General features: G+C 39.1%; 1 protein-coding gene and 1 non-coding gene across 3 annotated transcripts in view; one reads left to right on the forward strand and one right to left on the reverse strand.

The window, feature by feature from the left end:
- Positions 1 to 191: 191 nt before the first annotated feature.
- The window catches only part of LOC105464920 (potassium voltage-gated channel modifier subfamily G member 3), a 73390-nt gene continuing 50287 nt past the window's right edge, over positions 192 to 23294 (reverse strand). For both annotated transcript variants that reach the window (XM_011713052.2, XM_011713051.2), the window contains exon 2: positions 192 to 18740. In XM_011713052.2, the coding sequence (XP_011711354.1) occupies positions 18095 to 18740 (646 nt within the window). In that variant the 3' untranslated portion in view covers positions 192 to 18094. The remainder of the gene's footprint in view (positions 18741 to 23294) is intronic.
- Positions 14616 to 14675, forward strand: LOC112423739 (small nucleolar RNA SNORD75). Its single transcript, XR_003014300.2, has one exon. It is a non-coding gene; the product is annotated as a small nucleolar RNA SNORD75 (small nucleolar RNA).

Here is a 23294-nt window from a genome sequence, read left to right on the forward strand (position 1 = left end):
ATTTCCTTAAGAACTGAAGATGGTAAAAAGCTCCAATCACAAATAAATAAAATATTTGATGCCCATTTAAAGATACTATTAAAGGTCTGACAAATACTAAGTAACACAGCTGAATGAGGAAAGTTATGACCCAAATGACTGCATACTTTAATAATCCCATATTAAAATAGAAAACGTCACATAAATTGAGCTGATTTGACATCTTTTTATTAGAAAATAAAAGCTATGTCCATTTAAACCATCATTCCTAAAACAGCTACCAAACAATATAATTATTACCGTAAATCCCAAATGATAATACAATCTTTTCTATCCACATTATCTTCCCCATTGGTTGATACAGTACATCTGATCCTTCCATGACATATACAATGGCCATTAAGGATGACAGTTGACAGTAGTTATGTATATACAGTGAAAATACTAAAACTGACACACAATTAAATAACTACTGTCATTGAGGATAGGGTCAATAAAAATAGTGGTTAAAACCAATACATATTTTATCTGTTCAATCACTTGCTGTCTTTAGCAGTAAAAGTCAAACAACACACACGTATTAATTTTTTCCATAAAATCTTTACATGTTGAAAACACTTTTTAATCCAGGTGCAGATAATTAACAATGAAAAGACATTTCATCTTCTTTCTTACATCCAGGGACTTTATCAGACTTGCATTCACCAGGTGCACAGAAAGAGCAGTAACTGAAAACGCAATTTGACCATAAACTGTTTGCAAGACAGAAGTGTTCTATTTTAAGGCAAGTATCTTTATCACAGACATACACAGCAATTTATCCATTGATTAATTTTATCATATGACAGTATCAACCAAGAAACTGAGGTATAACTTTACTCAATATAAGTACAAATGTCAGAAAATGTAAAGACATTCTCAATGTACTTAATATATTTTACCCATAACTAGAGAACTCTTCTCAAAGTTCTTATATGCTCAGAAATAACCGAGATTCTCAATTCTAGAAAAAATACTAGAAATTAAATACTCTAATATCTTTGCATAAGGCTCTCCATATAAGGCTACCTTTGATATAAGGCTACTTCGACGTATTTTCTGAAAATAGCAAAAATGTGCACCAAAATTCAAGGTATTCTGAAACTAAAGAACAAGATCTTGGTCTCGCGAGGGATAGTCATGTGGTTAGTTTATTGATCAAACTTAAGCTAAAAATCAAATTTAAAATGCATCAAATAAAAATGTTTCCTGACAGGGAGTGGTGGCTCATGCCTGTAATCCTAGCACTTCGGGAGTTTGGGGCAGGTGGATTTGCTTGAGCCCAGGAGTTTGAGACCACCCTGGGCAACATGGCGAAACCCCGACTCTATAAAAAAATGCAAAAATTAGCTGGGTGTCATGGCATGTGCCTGTAGTCCCAGCTACTTGGGAGGCTGAGGTGGGAGGATCACTTGAGCCCAGGAGGTTGAGGCTGCAGTGAGCCATTATCTAGCCACTGGACTCAAGCCTGGCGTCAGAGTGAGATCCTGTCTCAAAAAAAAAAAAAAAAATTATTTCAACATAAAACAGAACTATCGTTGTATAAAAATGGTTGAATGCATAAGATACTTTTTAGTGCAAAACAGACATACATTATTCTTTACATCAATAAATAGAATATAATCCATTACTTGGTATTCATAATATATGTTAAAAATCTACATTCTGTTACCTTTACAAAAGTAAATCTGTTCTTCACTTTCAAGTTAAAAATGGCCTAAAAGTTTATCTTTGGAGATTTCAAGTCAATGGCTTTCTAAAATGAAGGATAATACAAATCTAAGTCATAGACCATTTGGTACATTAACATGTAAGCCATCAGTTTGGGGCCCTAAAAGGAAAAAATAATTAACTACTACAAAAAGTAGAAAAAATGTACTCCAGATTTATGCTCTAGTCCAAAGACTTATAGTGTCTATGTATTTTTAATTATTGAATTGTCTGATGCAATGACATTCAGTGCTAACTGAATTCATGTTCAAAATATTTTCCTTAAAATGAAAATAGAAAGTATTCATCATCCCATATATGAACTATTAACAAGGTAGATTTTGTTTTTAAGTTTAGCCCAGGCATGGTGGTTCACGTCTGTAATCCCAGCATTTTGGGAGGCCGAGGCAGGTGGCTCATTTGAGGTCAGGAGTTCGAGACCAGCCTGGCCAACATCGTGAAACCCCATCTCTATTAAAAATACAAAAATTAGACAGACGATAGTGGCGCACGCCTATTATCTCAGCTACTCAGGAGGCTGAGGCAGGAGAATCGCCTGAGCCTGGGAGGCAGAGGTTGCGGTGAGCCAAGATTGTGCCACTGCCCTCCAGTTTGGGTGAAAGAGACCCTGTCTCGAAAAAAAAAAAAAAAAGAAAAGAAAAAGTTTGACAATTACTGCACTCATTTCCTCTACCAAACTCTCAGTGACATTAAGAGAAAAAAACTCTAATTATTTTCACCTAATAATTGAATCAAGTACTCTAGGAAAATGTTCTTCTAATGGGAAGTTTGGTAGGAATTGCTTATTCCATTTCCAAATTAGATCAAAAGAAGGGAAACAAAAGGGGATTCAAAAAGACTAGCTAGCTTAATAAATCATAACAATAAACATTAAAACAGCTGCATACAAAGTAACCAGAAAGATCCACAACTCAAATACCACTTCCACAGTGATGTCAGGTGTCACTGGTTATGGGGTCTCCTGCTGATTCCTGCAGAAACAAGCACGAGGCTAGGTGTGGTGGCTTGTGCCTGTAATCCCAGCACTTTGGGAAGCTAAGGTGGGCAGATCACTTGAGGTCAGGAGTTCAAAACCTGCCTGGCCAACATGGTGAAACCCCATCTCTACTAAAAATACAAAAATCAGCCAGGTGTAGTGGTGCACTCTTGTAACCCCAGCTACTTGGGAGGCTGAGGGAGGAGGATCACTTGAACCCAGGATGGGGAGGTGGCAGTGAGCCAAGATCATGCCACTATACTCCAGCCTAGGCGACAGAATAAGACTCCATCTCAAAAAGAAAAAAAAAAAAAAAAAAAACAGGCAAGAAGCACCCTCGTGTGCCAATCTCACAGAGTTGCTCCTTTGCAAAAATGTCCTAACAGTTGGGGGAAGAATGTGGTATAAGGGGAGAGGAACTCTAAATGTAAATACCAAGATAGATGCTCCTTTATTTGAAGAGATCTAGAAATCTGCTTATTTAGTAATTAGCTGAACATGCCAATGACTTCAATTCAAACACTCACCCTTCTAGAGACTGCCACAAATCAGCCATGGCCTCTGCCCACAGAACGATTCATTTTTGTTATAACTGTGGCTAATCCCAACAGCAATTTGAGCTTACAGTAAAATTCATTTTCTCCTATTGAGTATACCAGACAGGTCAATCACTGTGACATCTAAGTACTTGCTACTTCTTTCTCGTCATGTCGAATCAGCAAAATTTCATTAACATGGTGGGCCAGGGTGTGACTCTGCACAGTCTTTGTGGACCATAGGATGGTACTTCCAACACTTCCTTCTAAAAGAAACTGCTCTGCCCACAGCAATCACCTCACCCAAAAAAACTGCTTCCCCCAGGGCAGGGAGCCTAGCTTGTAAAACCTCTCCCCAACCCAGGTGATGGTAAGACTCAGCTAATGCTACTCTGGAATCTGAAGATGGAAAGTACAAAGAGAATCAACCAGTGGACCTCAAGTAGAGAAGATATGGGAAAAGAAGAGATACAATGCAGGTGAGAGTGATGCCAGACCCTGAGAGGGAGGAGGAAAGAGAACAGAACCACCAGACTCAGCCAGGCAGCTGCTCTTGTGTCCTTACAATAATCACTCCATTACCTCCAGTGACCCGTGTTTTCCTGTAACTAATGAGTCTATAAATACAGAGAGAAAGATACATTTTTGAGAGACTGCTGGCTATAATTTTTTTTCTCTAAGCAAATTTTATTAAGATAACCAACTAGGGGGGCAGACACAGTAGCTCATGCCTGTAATTCCAGCACTTTGGGTGGCCAAGGCAGGCAGATCACTTGAGTTCAGGAGTTCAAGACCAGCCTGGGCAACACAGTGAGACCTCATCTTTACAAAAATTTTTAAAAATTAGCTGAGCGTCATGGTGCACGCCTGTAGTCCTAGCTGCTTGGGAGGCTGAGGTGGGAGGATTGCTTGAGCCCAGGAGGTCGAGGCTACAATGAGCTGTGATCGTGCCACTGCACTCCAGGCTGGGCAACAGAGACTGTCTTAAAATTAAATAAATAAATAAGCTAACCAACTAGGATCAGAGGTTTATTTTCAAAATACTTAAAAATATTAAGCATATTAAGCAGGCCAGGTATGGTGGCTCATGCCCGTAATCCCGGCACTTTGAGAGGCCAAGGCAGGAAGATCACTTGGGCCCAGGAGTTTAAGACCAGCCTGGGCAACATAGTTAGCCCTTGTCTGTACAAAAAAAATTAAAAATTAGCCAGGTGTGGTGGTACGCACCTGTAGTCCCAGCCACCTGGGAGGTTGAGGTGGGAGGATCACTTGAGCCCAGATGGTCGAGGCTGCAGTGAGTCATCATCATGCTGCTGCACTCTAGCCTGGGCCACCATGTGAGATTCTGTTTCAAAAAAACAAAACAAACAAAAAAACCAAACCAAAAAAAGTATTAAGCAAAAATAAAAGACTGATTTTTAGGCCAGGAGTGGTGGCTCACACATGTAATCCCAGAACTTTGGGAGGCTGAGGTGGGCGGATCGCTTAAGGCCAGGAGTTTGAGACTAGCCTGACCAACATGGTGAAACCCCATCTCTACTAAAATTACAAAAATTAGCTGGGTGTACACACACCTGTAATCCCAACTGCTCGGGAGGCTAAGACATGAAAATCACTTGAGCTGGGAGGCAGAGGTTGCCGTGAGCCAAGACCGTGCCACTGTACTCCAGCCTGGGCAGACAAAGCGAAACCCTGTCTCAAAAAAAAAAAAAAAAAGAAAGAAAGAATTATAAAACATTAGTACATTTTTAATGAAAAAGTTGCTATAATTTTCATTACTCTATAAATTTTAGGAGTTGTAGCCATTACTCAAGCAGCCAATGACTAATAATTGGGGATCCTGCTATTCCTAAGAATAGTTGTTATGAATAGCACTGAATACATTTATTTTACAGTTATGACAAAGTACATCTCTCTTTGAAAGCCTTTTTTTCCCTGAACATTTTAAATAAATATGTAACATTAAAAATGTAGTGTGCCCAAAATCTTAGATCATAACTCCATTAGGTTTGATATACACATTTGCATTGAAGATTAATATTTGCCTAGAACATTCACAAGATTTATTTAAAATGTGGCCATTAACCAAAGGCCTTTGGGGCATATGTACAAAATTAGAGAATTGTAAGTATTCAGTCAAAAACTACATTAGAAATATTACTCATGAAAAAATGCCAGTGGGGCTCTATCTATGAAAAGTTAGTCAAAACCGGAAAACTCACAAGTGAGCTTCCAACCATTTGAGGAAATGTTGCTTACAGATAATATTAAGCTTTTCCTCCACTGATTTTAGTAACATAATTCCCTAAAGGAATTTCACAATGATTACACTCATCATGATGAATTACATTTAAAAATCTGGGCTTAGGGCTGGGCATAGTGGTTTCTGCCTTTAACCCCAACACTTTGGGAGGCCAAGGTGGGCGGATCACCTGAGGTCATGAGTTCGAGACCAGCCTGGTCAACACGGCAAAACCCCATCACTAATAAAAATACAGAAAATTAGCCAGGTGTGGTGGCGCATGCCTGTAATCCCAGCTACTCGGGAGGCTGAGGCAGGAGAATCACTGGAACCCGAGAGGCAGAGGTTACAGTGAGCCAAGATAATGCCATTGCACTTTAGCCTGGGTGACAGAGCAAGACTCTGTCCAAAAAAAAAAAAAAAAAATCTGGGCTTAGTATTAGTGTAAAGGACCCTCAGAATGGGTCTTTCAAGGGCTTTTTGCAAGTACAAGGATCTCTCAGAGCGTATTTGTCAGGGCGAAGCCAGTTGATAGTCATCTCTGTATACCCCACAGTGCCCAGCACAGAAGTGACACTTGTTAGGCAAATGCTCCTGCTTTGTGCACACAAAAGATTAAAATTCAACAACAACAACAGCAACAAGAAAACCCAAAACTTTTCCTAGGGCAATGCTGAAGGTTAATGAACCATCAAGTCTTGTGTTTGGAATACCTCCTCCATCCCAGTAATTCAGTGGTACTTGTGCTTACTGTAAGTACTATGGAAAGATAGGATTAAACACTGTCAGGAAATCCAGTTCCCAGAAATTCAGAGCTGTTTGTCAGCTCTTCTACCAAAATATTCACAAGATAGGTAAAGGAAGAGAACTGAAAGAACTCTAACATTGACAATTCAAGGACACAGAGGCACCTTGTATCCACAACCTCCAGCATTCTCCAAGGAACCTGAAATAACTGAGTTTGAGAAGCATGAGGTCAGGTAATAAACAGGCATTACAACAAACCAACCAACAGAAGCAAGTAATCTTTTCTCTCTCATGTCTCTGTGTCTCTGTATCTTTAGGCAAGTGAACGCAAACCGAAATTAACTTGGGTTAATGAAGAGAAACAGTTTAATGAACTTAGAAACCATTAAATATATACCAATTGAAGAACTGTTTAAAAACCATCAACAAGTACTTCTATGGCTTTGACTTGGTAAATCTATTGTAGAGATTTTAAAACTCACTTCAACAAAATGTATTTCCTGATATAGACAGTACAATAACTCAACTCACGAAGTCTGTCCATTTTTTCATTAAAACTCAGAATCCAATACGCTTTTATGATAAAAACACTCAACAAACCAGGGATAGAAGGATACTTCCTCAACCAAGTAAAGGGAATCTATGGAAAAACCCACAACTAACATCATACTTAGCAATGAAGGACTGGAATTTTTCCCCCAAGATCAGGAAAAAGGCCAAGATGTCCACTTCTATTTGACATTGTACTGTAAGTTCTAACTGGGGCAATTAGAAGAGAAAGAAGTAAGATACCCAGATTGAAAAGAAAGAAATAAAATTATCTCCAGTTGCAGATGGCATGATCTTATATATAGAAAACCCTAAAGAATCCTTAAATAACTATTAGAGCTAATAAAGCATTCAACAAGTATGATGGTTAATTTTAGGTGTCAACTTGACTAGATTAAGGAATAGCTAGAGAACAGGTAAATTATTACTGCTGGGTATATCTGTGAGGGTGTTTCCAGAGATTGGTGTGTGAGTCGGTGGGCTGAGTGGGGAAGATCTACCATCAATGTGGGCAGCCACCATCCAGTTGGTTGAAGGGCCGGGGTGGTGGCTAATGTCTGTAATTTCAGCATTTTGGGAGGCCAAGGCGGGCATATCACTTGAGGTCAGGAGTTCAAGACCAGCCTGGCCAACATGGTGAAACTCTGTCTCTACTAAAAATACAAGTTAGCCAGGCATGGTAGCACACCCCTGTAATCCCAGCTACTTGAGAGGCTGAGGCAGGAGAATCGCTTGAACCCGAGAGGTGGGGTTGCAGTGAGCTGCTGGAGTACAGAGGGCTGGAGTACAGGTGCCGCTGTACTCCAGCCTGGGTGACAGAGCAGAACTCCATCTCAAAACAAAACAAAACAAAGCAAAACAAAAAAAAAATTGGCTGAAGGACCAGACAGAACAAAAAAGACAAAGAAAAGGTAATTTCTTCTCTTTCCCTTAGAGCTGGGGACACTCTTCTCCTACCCTTGCACATCAGAATTCCAGGCTCTCTGGCCTTTGGACTGCAGTCACAAAAATAAAATACTTGGGAGTAAGTTAAACCAAACAAATGCAAGGCTTGTACACTGAAAACTACAAAACATTGTTGAAAGAAATTAAAGGCGGTGGCTCAAGCCTGTAATCCCAGCACTTTGGGAGGCCGAGACGGGCGGATCACGAGGTCAGGAGATCGAGACCATCCTGGCTAACACGGTGAAACCCCGTCTCTACTAAAAAATACAAAAAACTAGCCGGGCGAGGTGGCGGACGCCTGTAGTCCCAGCTACTCGGGAGGCTGAGGCAGGAGAATGGCGTAAACCCGGGAGGCGGAGCTTGCAGTGAGCTGAGATCCGGCCACTGCACTCCAGCCTGGGCGACAGAGCGAGACTCCGTCTCAAAAAAAAAAAGAAAAAAAAAAAAAAAGAAATTAAAGAAGACCTAAGTGAATCGAAAGGCACCTCATACTCATAGATTAGAAGACAATATGAATAAGATGCTACTCCTCTAATTTATCTACAGATTCAATGTATTCACTATCAAAATTCCAACTAAATTTTTTTGCAGAAATGGACACACCAATCCTAAAATTCCTAGAGTAATACAAGGAATGGCCAGGCACTATAGCCTACACCTGCAATCTCAATACTTTGAGATGCTAAGGTGGAAGGATTGCTTGAGCCCAGGATTTCAAAACCAGCCCGAGCAACACAGGGAGACCCTATCTCTACAAAAAAAAAATTTTTTTTAATTAGCTAGACATGGCGGTACATGCTTGTGCTTCCAGCTGCTCAGGAGGCTGAGATGGGAAGATCCTTTGAGCCCAGGAAGAGGTTAAGGTTGTGGTGAGCTATGATCGCAGCACTGCACTCCAGCCTGAGCTGGAGTGAGACACTATCTCAAAAAAAAAAAAAAAAAGAGAGAGAGAGAAAGAAAAAAAGATAATAAAAAAGAAACAAAGAAACACAAGGGACCCGGAATAGCCAAAATAATTTTTAAAATGGAACTGCTTGAACCTGGGAGACAGAGGTTGCAGTGAGCCGAGATCACACCGCAGCACTCCAGCCTAGGCAACAAGAGTGAAACTCCATCTCAAAAAAAAAAAAGGAAGAGAGACTCATACTTCCTGATTTCCAAACTTACTACAAAGACACAATCTTTTGTGTTGTTCTGGCATAAAAATCGACACACAGATCACTAGAATAGAATTGAGAGTCTAGAAATAAACCCACACATCTATGGTCAATTGATTTTTGACAAAAGTGCCAATACCATTACATGGGGAAAGACTGATCTTTTCAACAACTGGATATCTACATGCAAAAAATAAATAAATAAAACTGGACTCCTACTTCATAACATATGCAAAAATTAACTCAAAATGTATCAGAGACCTAAAGACAGGCATTAACACTATAAAACTCTTAAAAGAAAACAGGGCCGGGCACAGTGGCTCACACCTGTAATCCCAGTACTTTGGGAGGCCAAGGCGGGTGGATCACCTGAGGTCAGGAGTTTGAGACCACCCTGGCCAACATAGTGAAACCCTGTCTCTACTAAAAATACAAAAATTAGCCAGGCATGGTGGCACATGCCTGTAATCCCAGCTACTCAGGAGGCTGTGGCAGGAGAATCGCTTGAACCTGGGAGGCGGAGTTTGCAGTAAGCCGAGATCGCACCATTGCACTGCACTCCAGCCTGGGCGACAAGAGCGAAACTTCATCTCAAAAAATAAAATAAAATAAAATTCTTAAGAAAACACATAGGAGTAAATCTTCATGACCTTTAGTTTATTAGACATGACACCAGAAGCAAGAGACAAGAGAAAAAAACAGATAAATTGGGCTACATCAAAATTTAAAACGTGTGCTGCAAATGATACATACCACTAAGAAAGTGAAAAGACAACCCTCAGAATAAAAGAAAATATTTGCAAATCGTACATTTGATAAGGATCTAGTATCCAGAATAAACAACTCTTAAAATCCAACAAATTTTTTAAAAACCTATTTTTTTAAAGGCAAAGGGTTTAAACGTAGACATTTCTCCAAAGAATAGATGAAAAGACGACCAACAGCATTAGTCATTAGGCAAATGCAAGTCATAACCACAGGGAGATAACCATGTCATACCCACTGTGATGGCTATTATTTTTAAAAAGGAAAACAACAAGAGTTGGGGAGGATGTGGAGAAACTGGAACCCTCACACATTGCTGGTGGGAATCAAATTGCTCAGCTGCTTTGGAAAACAGTTTGGCAGCTCCTCAAAAAGTTAAACATTAGCATCTAACCTGGCAATTCCACTCCTAGGTTTATATCCAAGAGAAAAAGAAACCCTGTGTCCACATGATAATTTGTACATGAATGTCATAGCAGCATTATTCATAACACTCAAAAAGTAGAAACAAGACAAGTGTCCATCAACTTAGGCATGGATAAACAAAATGCAATCTACCCATACAAGGAAATATTATTCAGTCATAAAAAGGAATGATGTACTGATACATGCTACAACATGGATGAACCTTGAAAACATGACACGAGGTGAAAGAAGGCAGACACAAAAGGTCGGCCACATATCATATGACTCCATTTATATGAAATGTCCAGAACAGGCAAATCCACAGAGACAGAAAGTAGATTAGTGGTTGCCAGGGGATGGGTGGAGTGGAAATGGGTAGTGACTGCTAATGGGCACAGGGTACATGACAATGTTCTGGGGTTAGATAGTGGTGATGGTTATATAGCTCTATAAATATATTAAAAACCATAGAACTGTACATTTTAAGATAACAAATTTTATGGCATATGAATTATATCTCATTTTTTTTAAAAAAAACGCATTGTTAGGACCACCCCATATTTATTTAGTTCCATTTTTAAACTTCCCTAAAAACTCTTCCTAGATAGACTAAAGCTTGTCTACAGAGCCACAGTGCCAACAACACTGACTGGTCAAGGTAGTCATGTACCCAGGAACTACCCTCATTTCCTTCTCTGGCCACTCAGTTGCCTCTTGGCACGGTGAAGACATGCTTAACACTCACTTGTGTGGGATTAAACAGAATAGAGTGTGAGTCGCTGAACTGAGAAAGGGCAAAGCAGAAAAGAGCTAGAACAGGGAATAAAAAGAAGGTATCCATCTATCATCCCAGCTACCCCTTAGAAAACTTTTGTGAGGACCATAAAAACCACACTTTCTCAGTTGACAAAATTCCTCATCCTTAGGTCAAACATTATAATTCCTCAAATCTGATTTTACACATACTGGCTTTTTAATAAAATCTGATTCTGTTTTGACCCTTATACAAGAATGCCCTTCTCAAAAGAACTTGCTCTTTGATACATGCATGAAAAATGAAATATTTTTTAAAATTTCCTTTAGGGGATGATTGATAACACAACAGAAGGGTGACAAACAGGTTATATTTCCCAATTGAGTTCCTGTACATATCTATCATTGTATAAAATATGGAGACATTTACAACCCTTTTTTCCCATACGAATGTCTAGAAACTCACCTATTACATGAAGTGGGGTGTACCTAATTATTTCTTACATGCCATACTGTTCCTATCTCTACCTCGTACTACAGCACAAAAAGATGCATACATTAAAAAATATATTTAAGAAAAAGACACACAAATATATGTGTGCCTAGTTTCTGATCTTTTCAAACAGGGTTAACTAGGAATCTAATAAAAAGTGGTTTTCATTAAATTAATATAAGTCAAATCTTAGAAAGAAAGCAACCATGACCCATCATTCTAACTTTAAAACTAGAATATGTATATGATTTGTATTATTTATTGTTTTTAAGAGCCTTCCAAATGGTAAGAATTACTGAATAAAAAATATAGGTACGAGATTAAGCAGTTTATCTCAAAGCAAAACATCTGAAGTTTCCACCTCTGTCCTAGGAACAAAAATAAACAACCTTCACATAGATCTGAAAGCTAAGCCTTACACAGATTTTATGATTTCCATTTTACTTCAGAGTATATAGTATAAAAGCGTGGGTATGGTTTAATTTTTTATTTTATTTTACCAAACAGCACTGACATAGGTATGGTTTTAAAAAATAAATATGTGGGCCAGGTGCGCTGACTCACTCCTGTAATCCCAGCACTTTGGGAGGCTGAGGTAGAGACCACCTGAGGTCAGGAGATCGAGACAAGCCTGGCCAACATGGCAAAACGCCGTCTCTACTAAAAATACAAAAATTAGCAGGGCGTGATGGTGGGCGCCTATAATCCCAGCTACTTGGGAGGCTGAGGCAGGAGAATTGTTTGAACCCAGGAGGTGGAGGTTGTAGTGAGCTGAGATTGCGCCATTGCACTCCAGCCTGAGCAACAAGAGTGAAACTCTGTCTCCAAAAAAAAAACAAAAAAGTGTATCACTTCAATCACATAATAAACGTTCCACTTTTATCACAGCTTAGAATTTGTAACTATAAATATTACTCTCTACTAAGAAAGTAAAATTATCTTGTCCTCTATATTGTAGAGAAAGACAGCATGGAATTCTATCAGAGTTATAAGATCGAGGTTGTAATATGCAGATGAAAAACAATACCTAAGTTGAACAAATCATCATATATTACTACAGCAAATGTCATTGCTTGAGCCCAGGAGTTTGAGACCAGCCTCGGTAACATAGGGAGACCCCGTCTCTACTACAAAACAAAAACAAACCAATACACACTACAAACTGCCTCCACTCTGTCATGGGCAGAACTATAGGATTATTTCCAAATAACACAAATAACTGAAGTCGGGGTGATCCTATCTAATATAAAATTATAGGAAATTTTAGTTTTAGTTTTAATACAGTGCTGCATAAATAAGTACACCAAAGCACTACTTCAGATATAAATAACATAGAATCACTTACTCTTGGTAGGTAAAAGCCAAATAACATTCTCCCTTCACTTTCATGTACTAAATGTTATTATTACATTTGGTACAGTCTTGTTGATATTTTAAAAGATAAACCAAAGAATTCCCACCAAAGCTACTTAAAATGTATTTGTTTAAATTACAGCATAAATGCAGATTATCAAGTTCAATTTTCTAAGCAAATAACAGTAAACTGACAATTGAGCTTATGCTAATAGTCAAAAGCTCCAGTACTTATTGAGAATATTTGGAAGATCCAGAAAAATCTGAAAGTTTGGGCATACGTTAACCACAGAATGGGACAATATCATCATGCTTCTGGATGACATTTCACAAATTTATGGAAGGCCTCACTGCAAATGAGGCAGTAAATCATTAGTCTACTTTCAGAGGCAGAACTGATATGCCCAGGCCTCTGAGTGCAGATGGGCTCTGGAAAACCAGGAAGTGAAACACCATATGAAAAAACGCTGAACAAACAGAGAAGTAAATGGATGCAACCTTTCCTGACCAAAATGGAACTTTCCAGAACATTCCATTAAAGCTTCAACCCATGTTACTTGACATTTCTCATTTCTCAGCCTGGTTCTGAGAATGTCCTAAATAATGCAGTGACAACTATCAAATACCTGTACTTATTTGTATACATGTGGATGGGTGCACAACTATATGGTAATTTTAAAAATTCTACAGAAAACCTGAGTTCCTTATGCATTTGTCTGAAGCCCTCCTTCTTGACATCTAAGGCTTCTAAAAGCAATATATATCTCTTTTATATTTTTATCATAAAAATAAACTCTGTCGATTATATATTATTGTACATATATAATTTTTTTTTTGAGAGAGAGTTTCCCTCTGTCACCCATGCTGGAATACAGTGGATCTCAGCTCACTGGAACCTCCACCTCCCAGGTTCAAGTGATTCTCATGCCTCAACCTTCTGCGTAGCTGGGATTACATTCATGTGTCACCAAGCCTGGCTAATTTTTTGTATTTTTAGTAGAGACAGGGTTTTGCTATGTTGGCCAGGCTGGTTTTGAACTCCTGACCTCAAGTGATCCACCCACCTTGGCCTCCCAAACTGCTGGGATTACAGGCATGAGCCACCATGCCCGGCAATAATTGCTTCTTAATTCAAACTTAAAAAAAAAAAAGAAAGAAAAGAAAGAAAGAAAAAGAAAACACAAGGGGAACGCCAAAGCCCTAAAGAAAAATTTTTCTTTTTTTTTTTTTGAGATGGAGTTTCACTTTTGTCACCCAGGGTGGAGTACAAAGGTGCTATCTCGGCTCACTGCAACCTCTGCCTCCCTGGTTCAAGTGATTCTTCTGCCTCAGCCTCCCAAGTAGCTGGGATTACAGGCACCACGATGCCCAACTAGTTTTTGTATTTTTAGTAGAGATGGGTTTTCACCATGTTGGCCAGGCTGGTCTCGAACTCCTGACCTCAGGTGATCTACCTGCCTCAGCCTCCCAAAGTGGTGGAATTACAGGCGTGAGTCACCATGCCCGGCCGAGAAAATATTTTTAAAAGAAATCCTTCATGCATTCCAAAGTTACAAAATTCTTAAAGGAAGTATATCCAGAGTACTAAGCCAAAAGTCTGGAAATCAAGCTTCTGGGACCTAACCTGACACTAGAGTGACCATGGCTAAATTACAACCCACTGGGAGCAGAGTTCCCTGGTTGCTAACATTTGGATCGGACAAAAGGCACACAACTGGGCCAAAATAGACCAGAAGGTTTCCACAACCCCCTTAGTTCCAACTTCCTATGACCCTATAAAATGATTAGACTATGTTTGATTGAATTGTATATTGCACACCATAAGGGAATGTACATTTATGAAGAGTCAGAGGACTCGAAATAGTCTATGACACTATGCATTAAGTTTGGAGTTACACAGCTGAATAGTAATACAGGGCTAGGAGCTTTCAATGTTTTATTTTTCATTTCTATGGAAAAGAGGTGAAGTGGACAGAAGGGATGTCTGAAATTCTATCCTGAGGCTTTAATATTTCAAATATTGTTTTGCATCTTTTTGTCTATTTTCTTTAAAAAGAAAAAAAAAGAGGAAAATAAGCTGCTATTAGCAAATACCAAGCCAACAGGGAAAATTCTCCCAACACCAACATCCAAATTAACCCCATCTCCACCTCTTCCAGATCACAGGACATCTGGACAAAGGTTTAAAAAGAGAAAAATTGTTTTGACTTATTGACAGCCATTGTGGAGATAACTTTTCAGAAAGTACGAACTTACAAATGGGTAGTTATAAGTAACTAAAAAACCCAAGAACAAATGCAACTGTTTCAATTAGCAACAATGACAATACAGTAATAAAAGTCTTGAATTTGTTCACTTTCTAATGTATTCCCTAATTTTGTTTTTGTAATCCTAAAAATCCCATTTTAGAGAATACAAAACAAGTTACAGATTAGATCAAGTCATGTAAATTCAGGTGTGGTAAAATCAGATTAAAGATTCAGAGATGAGGGCTTTTTTCCTCTTTGGGTATTTTAATTTAGGATAATGTCTGACTTACTGGTACCACTATAGATATTAATGAAAACATTTCTGCCACGAAGACTGAGTTATAAGAGATGTCTGTAAGTATAGCTAAGAAAGAAGTGATACTTAATGGGTTTTTTTTAAAAAGCAGCAACAGGCCAGGCACAGTGTCTCATGCCCATAATCCCAGAGCTTTGGGAGGCTGAGGTGGGTGGAATGCTTGAGGTCAGGAGTTTGAGGCCAGCCTGGGCAACATAGTGAGACCCCTATCTCCACAAAAAAAATAAAAATAAAAAAATTAACCAGCATGGTGATGCACACCTATAGTCCTAGCAACTTGGGAGGCTGGGGTGGGAGGACTGCTTAAGCCTAGGAGTTGGAGACTGCAGTGAGCTATGATCACACCAGTGCACTCCAGCCTGGTCAACCAAGCAGAACTCTGTCTCTAGAAAAAAATAAACAAATAATGATAAAAGTAGTAACACTCTGGGAAAGTTACAAGAAAATGCTGTTCCTAAAAAAATAACATCCATGAAGACAAAACCCTAATACATATTTTTTCATTTATGAATGAACTACTCTATCACATCTCATCGTCTCCTTATAAATGGGTAGCTTAACTGCCACTAGCATTTATCCAACATGCTTCTTTATGAAAATTGGTCCTGTGGAAAGTCTGGAATCACCAACAAGAGATTTCACACTTGTTACCTAAGGGTAGTATGAAATCTGTGTGTATATTTGCATATGTACATGCCATATATATATATATACACACACACACACATACATATATATATATAACTATAGATGTATGCTTCTCCTTGTCTCTTCACACAGAAGTTTCTCCCCTCAAATCAGTCAACTGTTTGTGCCCGAGTCTGTAACAGACACTGTCGGGGATATAAAGGTGTATGCATGAGAGAGGATCCCAGCTCTCAAGACAGTTAAAATTTACTTGGGAAGATAGGACATATTCACATAAAGCGGTCCCAGTACCAGTAAAATTGATGGATATCATATTTTTATTAGTAATATGGAGGTGCTGTCATCTGCACATTGTTTGCATGAACCACAAAGCTTTAATCCAAATAGGTAAGAAAAAATAAATCCATGCCATTTATTTCAATTATGTTAGAATACAATAAATATACAATAAATAATCGAATTTCTTTTGAGTATGTAAGAAATAGCATACCAGCAGTAGTAGGGAAGATAAGGCAAGATATTTAATGGCCAAAGTATTACATAAGCTTAGGAAAGGAAATTAAGGAAAAGAAAACAGTTTTGCTATTATTACCTCAGCATGACAATGACAAAGAAGTGTGATTTTTCCAGGCTTTTCTCAGAACCCAGAGGTGTGTGAAGATTAAACTGCTAGGCTAGGTTTCCGGAGATCCAGGTGTTAGCCCTGACTCCTTCACAATTATATCCTCTCCTGCCCTGATTTTCTATCTGTAATAGTTGAGGTTTGAACTAGATGATGGCTACAATTCCTTTAATGAACACTTCTGGTAACCCTTTATTTGATAAATATATCCAGGTCCTTCATCCTACCCACCACTTCCCAATCCCTGTCTTCTCTACCCCTGACAAAATTACTGTGTACAACATTCCATTTTTTATGAATCTGTCACTAATTATTTGTGTTTATATATACACTAACTTCTTTATGGTAACTGGTTGAAAAAGCGAAATTCTAACTCCTATTGCTAAAATTTAGTTACTAAACAATCATCACTTTTACATTACCTAGTCCTAATAATCTAGCCAGATTAACATGGCGTATTAGTCAATATTCTTACAAGAAGAGTTTTGCTGTAGCTGTGATTCACAATGGTTAAAGATCAGATCAAATAATTATGTATCCATTGCTTTTACTGGCTTAAAATTGACTTAGCTACACAGCAACTAAGAGTACAGTAATATTTAATTTCTTCCTTTTATGACAATCCAGTGACAACACATAAGTATGACTTTGGTACTAAAAGGCTATATAAATATCCTTTCATCTGATAAGTCTTATTAAACCTCTAGTGTTTGGGGGAAGAGGTTAAGAGAAGAAGAGATTGTAATATTGAGTCATCTCAAATTATTCCTATTATAATTTTTATGTTGGAAGTATTCTTGTTTGGACATCTAAATATTAGGACAGTTATCACCTAGGAACAGCAATGAATTCAAATATTATCCAGTAAGATGCTAAACAACACAAGCTCTCATCAATTCTTAAATACCTTTTGAGTCATTTCAGTAAAGAGATAAATCCAAAATGGAAAAGAGAGAACATACTCAAGCTTCCATGAAGCTGCACAATAAGGTGAATAATTGGCACAAAAATAAAGCAAAGAATTGAGAAGTATGCTGGAAAAGTCTTTCAAATACTATTCTTGCTTGTATCTAGCTCTATTATACAGTTTAAATTTTGGCCAAATTTTTTAAGTATTTGTTAAACAGTTCCTGCATGTGACATATGTTTCCAGGATACTTCTGACATTGATATGAGAAATTATAAAACATTTAGAAATGAAAATGTTACTCTCAAACAAAAAACATTATAAGTTCCAAGCTTCTGAATTCATAAGATGGAAAAACACTTGGAAAATTGTACCTGTTTTAAAATGTTCAAATAAGGTATTTTTAAAAAATGTGTAATAATTCAAGGAAATGGGAAAACAAGTCCAAATAAAACCAGGTCCTAAAAGTTTACTCTAGGAGTCATTATTCTTCCTTTGCAGTCTCAATTCTATTTACTCCATAATAAGTAAACTGTTTTATCCCTTCGGCTGGGAAGGATAATTTTTACCCTACCAAGATGATGACAATGCCACTGCAGTGCTCACCCAGCAAGAAACACATAAATATGAAGTAGCATCAGGTCTTTCTATGAAGTGTATGCAAGAATTGATTTGCAATGCATTAATTCAGGAATTCAGCAGAGAGGCTCCTACTATACCTAGCAGATCTAAACTTGAGCTCATGATAACACTGCACAAAGCTATGGTAGATAAAAGTGATAGGTAATGCCAATAGAACAATTCCACTGACAACACAAACTCCTCCAAGAATTCTTCCAGGCACTGTGATAGGATACATATCTCCATAGCCAACTGTAGTCATAGAGATAATCACCCACCAGCAGGCAGCGGGAATGCTGGTGAAGTCCTTGTTGGATGTTTCCAGGTCCAGCCCATGTTCAAGAAGCTGAGAAAGTGCACTAAAGATTGCCATGGCAACACAAATGAAGACAAGTAACATAACCATCTCTCGGTAGCAACGTTTGAGAGTCAAACCGAGTGTCTGAAGACCAATGAAGTGACGGGCAAGCTTAATCACCCAAAAAATCCTCATCATTCTAAGTACCCTCAAGGTGACTCCAGCCCTCTGGAGTTGAGAGTTCTCGCCTGTAAACACTGTCATCAACACGGAGATGTAATACGGTGTGATTGCCAGTAAATCTATGATGTTCAGGGGTCTCTTGACAAACTCACACTTGTTTTTGGAGACAATGAACCTCACGATGCACTCTGCAGTGAACCAACCTATGCAGATAGCTTCAATTATCCTGTCAAGAGAACAAAAGAAGAATTGATCATTTTATTTTTAAGCATTTTAATAGCTCTTAGATTTCTTCAGATAGTACTACACTGACATACTAATTCAGTTACTTTTCCAGAAAACATAAAGGACAATGTTACCAACATCATCAGATCACCAGGACGCACGCAACAGAACAACAAATCAATTCAGATGAAAATTAAGGCCAGGTGCAGTGGCTCACGTGTGTGATCCCAGGTCTTTGGAAGGCTAAGGTGGGTGAATCGCTTGTGCCCAAGAGTTCGAGACCAACCTGGGCACCACAGCAAAACCTCATCTCTACAAAAAAAATACAAAAACCAGCCGGGTGTGGTGACACACAACTTGGGAGGCTGACGTGGGAGGATCACCTGTGCCTGGGAAAGTCAAGGCCAGAGTGAGCCATGACTGTGCCACTGTACTCCAGCCAGGGTGACAGAAAGAGACCCTGTCTCAAAAATTTAAAAAAAAAAAAAAATTGAACTTGATAAAGTTCTTACTTCTACGCTGCAATACTATTAAAATTATTTTTTTACTTGCCACTAATACTTATAAAAAAGATCTCTCTTATTTGGTAGTTTGAAATTAACTTATCCTCAGTTGGCCACAACATGAAATTTAACTTACTCTTGTAGGACAGTGGTTCTCAGCTGTGATACCAGTTCTGAGGTGGATTGGAAGGGCATTATTCCCACAGAATGTGAACATATCTAAGTTTTTTGATGGGCTATTTCTTGGTAACTTACAGTCAATGCAAGATCATTTCCTAAAATGTGAATCTTCCTTCCCTTCCAATAGGCTTGTATGGGAGACACTGGCAGTGAGCAAGTTTATGGGGTACTGGGTGAGTGCCCTCACCAAGAACACACTAGGTCACAACCATTCTAAAAAGGCTCCCAGCAGAAACAAGGCCAAGTACTCCCACATTGGAGTAAAATGGCCACTAGGATTTTCCCGAAGACCACAACTACTTTGTCTTCCATCATCATTTTTACACAGCACATATTTTAAAAAGACTACATTTTACCTAGAGCAATATTTACCAGCCTTTCTGCATTACTGCATGCACTGAAAATAATTGCATGTATACAGCACACTGAAGTTAAGGGGTAGGATTCCTTTTTTTTTTGAGACGAAGTCTCACGCTGTCGCCCAGGCTGGAGTGTAGTGACGCCATCTCAGCTCACTGCAACCTCTGCCTCCCAGGTTCAAGCAATTCTCCTGCCTCAGCCTCTCCAGTAGCTGGGACTATAGGCGTCTGCCACCATGGCCGGCTAATTTTTGTATTTGTAGTAAAGATGGAGTTTCACCATGTTGGCCAGGCTGGTCTCGAACTCCCTACCTAAGGTGATCCGCCCACCTCAGCCTCCCAAAGTGCCAGGATTACAGCCACGAGCCACCACACCCAGCCAATGGGTAGGATTCTTGAAGAAGCCAGCATCCTGGGAGCTCTAGACCCCCGGCCCTCAGCCCACACACCCCAAAGCTGAGAAAATCAAGTTTCAACACCTCTGGCCCTGTGAGTGGTAACTTGAAGGTAATTTTAAATTTAATTAACATTTTAAAATTTTTTATTTTTTTAATTGAGATGGAGTCTCACTCTGTCACCCAGGCTGCAGTGCAGTGGCACGATCTTGGCTCACTGCAACCTCTGCCACCTGGGTTCAAGCAATTCTTGTGCCTCAGCCTCCCAAGTAGCTAGGACTACAGGCACATGCCACCAACCCCAGCTAATTTTTTTATATTTTTAGTAGAGACGGGGTTTCACCATGTTGGCCAGGCTGGTCTTGGACTTCTGACCTCAAGTGATCCGCCCACCTCGGCCTCCCAAAGTGCTGGAATTACAGGCATGAGCCACTATGCCCAACCCAAAATTTTTTCAATTCTGAATTAAAAGTTATAATTATTATACCATCACTTGTTTTTCTCCACATAATTCTTTCTCACCACTAACTTAAACCCAAACATTAGAAGTACAATGGAGAGAGAAGAAACTGGAGTAAGTGGGAGGAGAGCAGGTGGGGCAACATTTTGAAAAGAAGTACTCAAAGTGCATTCCACAGAACACAAGTGGTACTTGATGTTACTCACAGAAATGAATAAATACAACTAACCATGTTTCCCTATTGTAGGGCTTTACAGGGCTGTAAAGATTAACTTTATTTATTAACTTTTATTTTCTGAATAGGTATCCACATTCACATGGTTTAAATCACATGATTTTGGCCAGGTGCAGTGGCTCACACCTGTAATCCCAGCACTTTGGGAGGCCGAGGTGGGAGGATCACAAGGTCAGGAGATCGAGACCATCCTGGCTAACATGGTGAAACCCCGTCTCTACTAAAAATACAAAAAATTAGCTGGGCGTGGTGGCGGGCGCCTGTAGTCCCAGCTACTGGGGAGGCTGAGGCAGGAGAATGGTGTGAACCCAGGAGGGGGAGCTTGCATTCAGCCAAGATTGCGCCACTGCACTCCAGTGACAGAGCGAGATTCCATCTCAAAAAATAAATAAATTAATTAATTAATCACATGATTAAAAAAGAAAAAAGAGTATAGAAAGAAAAGTCTCAGGCCAGGCATAGTGGCTCATGCTTGTAATCCCAGCACTTTGGGAGGCCGAGGTAGGAGAATTGCTTGAGCCCAGGAGTTCAAGACCAGCCTGGGAAACATAGTGAGGCCTCCTCTCTACAAAAAAATGAGGCAGGAGGATTGCTTGAGCCCAGGAGGTTGAGGCTGCAGTGAGTCATGACCACACCACTGCACTCCCACCTGTGTGACAGAAAGCACACCTTCCTCAAAAAAAAAAAAAAAAAAAAAGGAAGGGGAAGGGAAAAGTCTCACGTCTCACCCTATTTCAGCCACCCAGTTCCCCGCCCTGGAGTCAACAAATATCATCACTTTCTTATGCATCTTTTCAGAGCTATTTGATGTATGTACAAACAAACAAAATTTTTTACTTATGTGTGTATATGTATGTATATACATGTATAGATATACAGACACATATATATACAGATATATATGTATGTATCTCCTCTTACACAAATAGTAGCATGTTACACTAATTGTCCCGCCTCGTTTGGTTAATATATCATGGAGATCATTCCAAATCAATAAATAGAGAGCTCCCTCATTTCTTAAACATGGTGACACAGTGTTACACTGAATGTACTGTGATTTATTTAACCAGTCCACCAGATGAACATTAACAATGATGCAATGAATATTCTTTTTTTTTTTTTTTTTTTTTTTTTTGAAACAGGGTCTTATTCCTGTCAACCATGCTGGAGTTCAGGGGCACCATCACAGCTCACTGCAGCCTCGAACGCCTAGGCTCAAGTGATCTTCCCACCTCAGCCTCCCAAGTAGCTGGGACTAAGGCACGTACCACCACACCTGGCTAATTTACTTTTTATTTTATTTTATTTTATTTTTTACTTTTTGTAAAGATGGGGTCTTGCTATGTTGCCTGGAATGGTCTTGAACTCCTGGGCTCAAGCGATCTGCCCACCTTGGCCTTCCAAAGCACTGGAATTACAGGCATAAGCCCAGCCAATGCAATGAATACTTTTATTTGTATATCATTTTATTTGTATATCATGTGTATCAACAGCAGATATATAAATCTGAGACTTGAAATTACTGGATCAAAGAAGACACATATGTGTTTGTAATTTTGATAGATCTTGCCAAGCTACCCCTACAGAGGTTGTACTAAATTACCCACCCACAGGCAATGCATAGGAGTGTCTATTCCCCATGGCCTCACTAATGTAAAGATTGTTGAACTTGGAGGTCTCTGCCACTCTGAGAGATGAAAAGTGCTAACTTATTTTGAGGGATGTTGAGCATCTTGGCACATGTTTAAGGGCCTGCTCTGTGACCTGTCTGTATCCTTTGCTCACAAAGGCTTTAATCTGCTTAGAAACAGTAGGAATATCCTTAAGAGTATCAGGCCAGGACTACTGTTCCTTGAAATACCAGTTTTGGAAAATGATTCCAGAGCCTTTGCCTATAAATTTCTTGGTAACAGGGTTTGACAAACTATAGCCTGGGGTCTAAATCCTGCCCGCTTCCTACTTTTTTTTTTTTTTTTTTTTTTGGTATGGCACGCAACCTAAGAATGGTTCCTAATTTTTTTCCCCCACTGGTTTGAAATGGTGGTTTTTATCATACATTAAATTACCAATCATACCTAAGTAAAATTCTGGATTTTCCACTTTCTAGAGTGGAAAGTTTAGAACTTCACTCAGGTATATCTGATCAATCCATTCTATCTTATACTATGCTACTGTCAATTTTCATTACAGTTGACCCCTGAATAACATGGGTTTGATCACAAGGATCCACTTATAGGCAGTTTTTCAACTAAATGTGACCAAAAATACAGTATTCGCAGGAAGTAAAACACGCTTATACAGACGGCCAATTTTTCATATACTTGGGTTTCCCACGGCCCACTGAGGGACTTGAGTATGTACAAATTTTGGTATATGTGGGGGGTCCTGGAACCAACATCCTATGTGTACCGAGAAATGAGTGT

The sequence above is a fragment of the Macaca nemestrina genome, chromosome 13 (genome assembly GCF_043159975.1).
Source record: "Macaca nemestrina isolate mMacNem1 chromosome 13, mMacNem.hap1, whole genome shotgun sequence".
Lineage (NCBI taxonomy): Eukaryota > Metazoa > Chordata > Mammalia > Primates > Cercopithecidae > Macaca > Macaca nemestrina.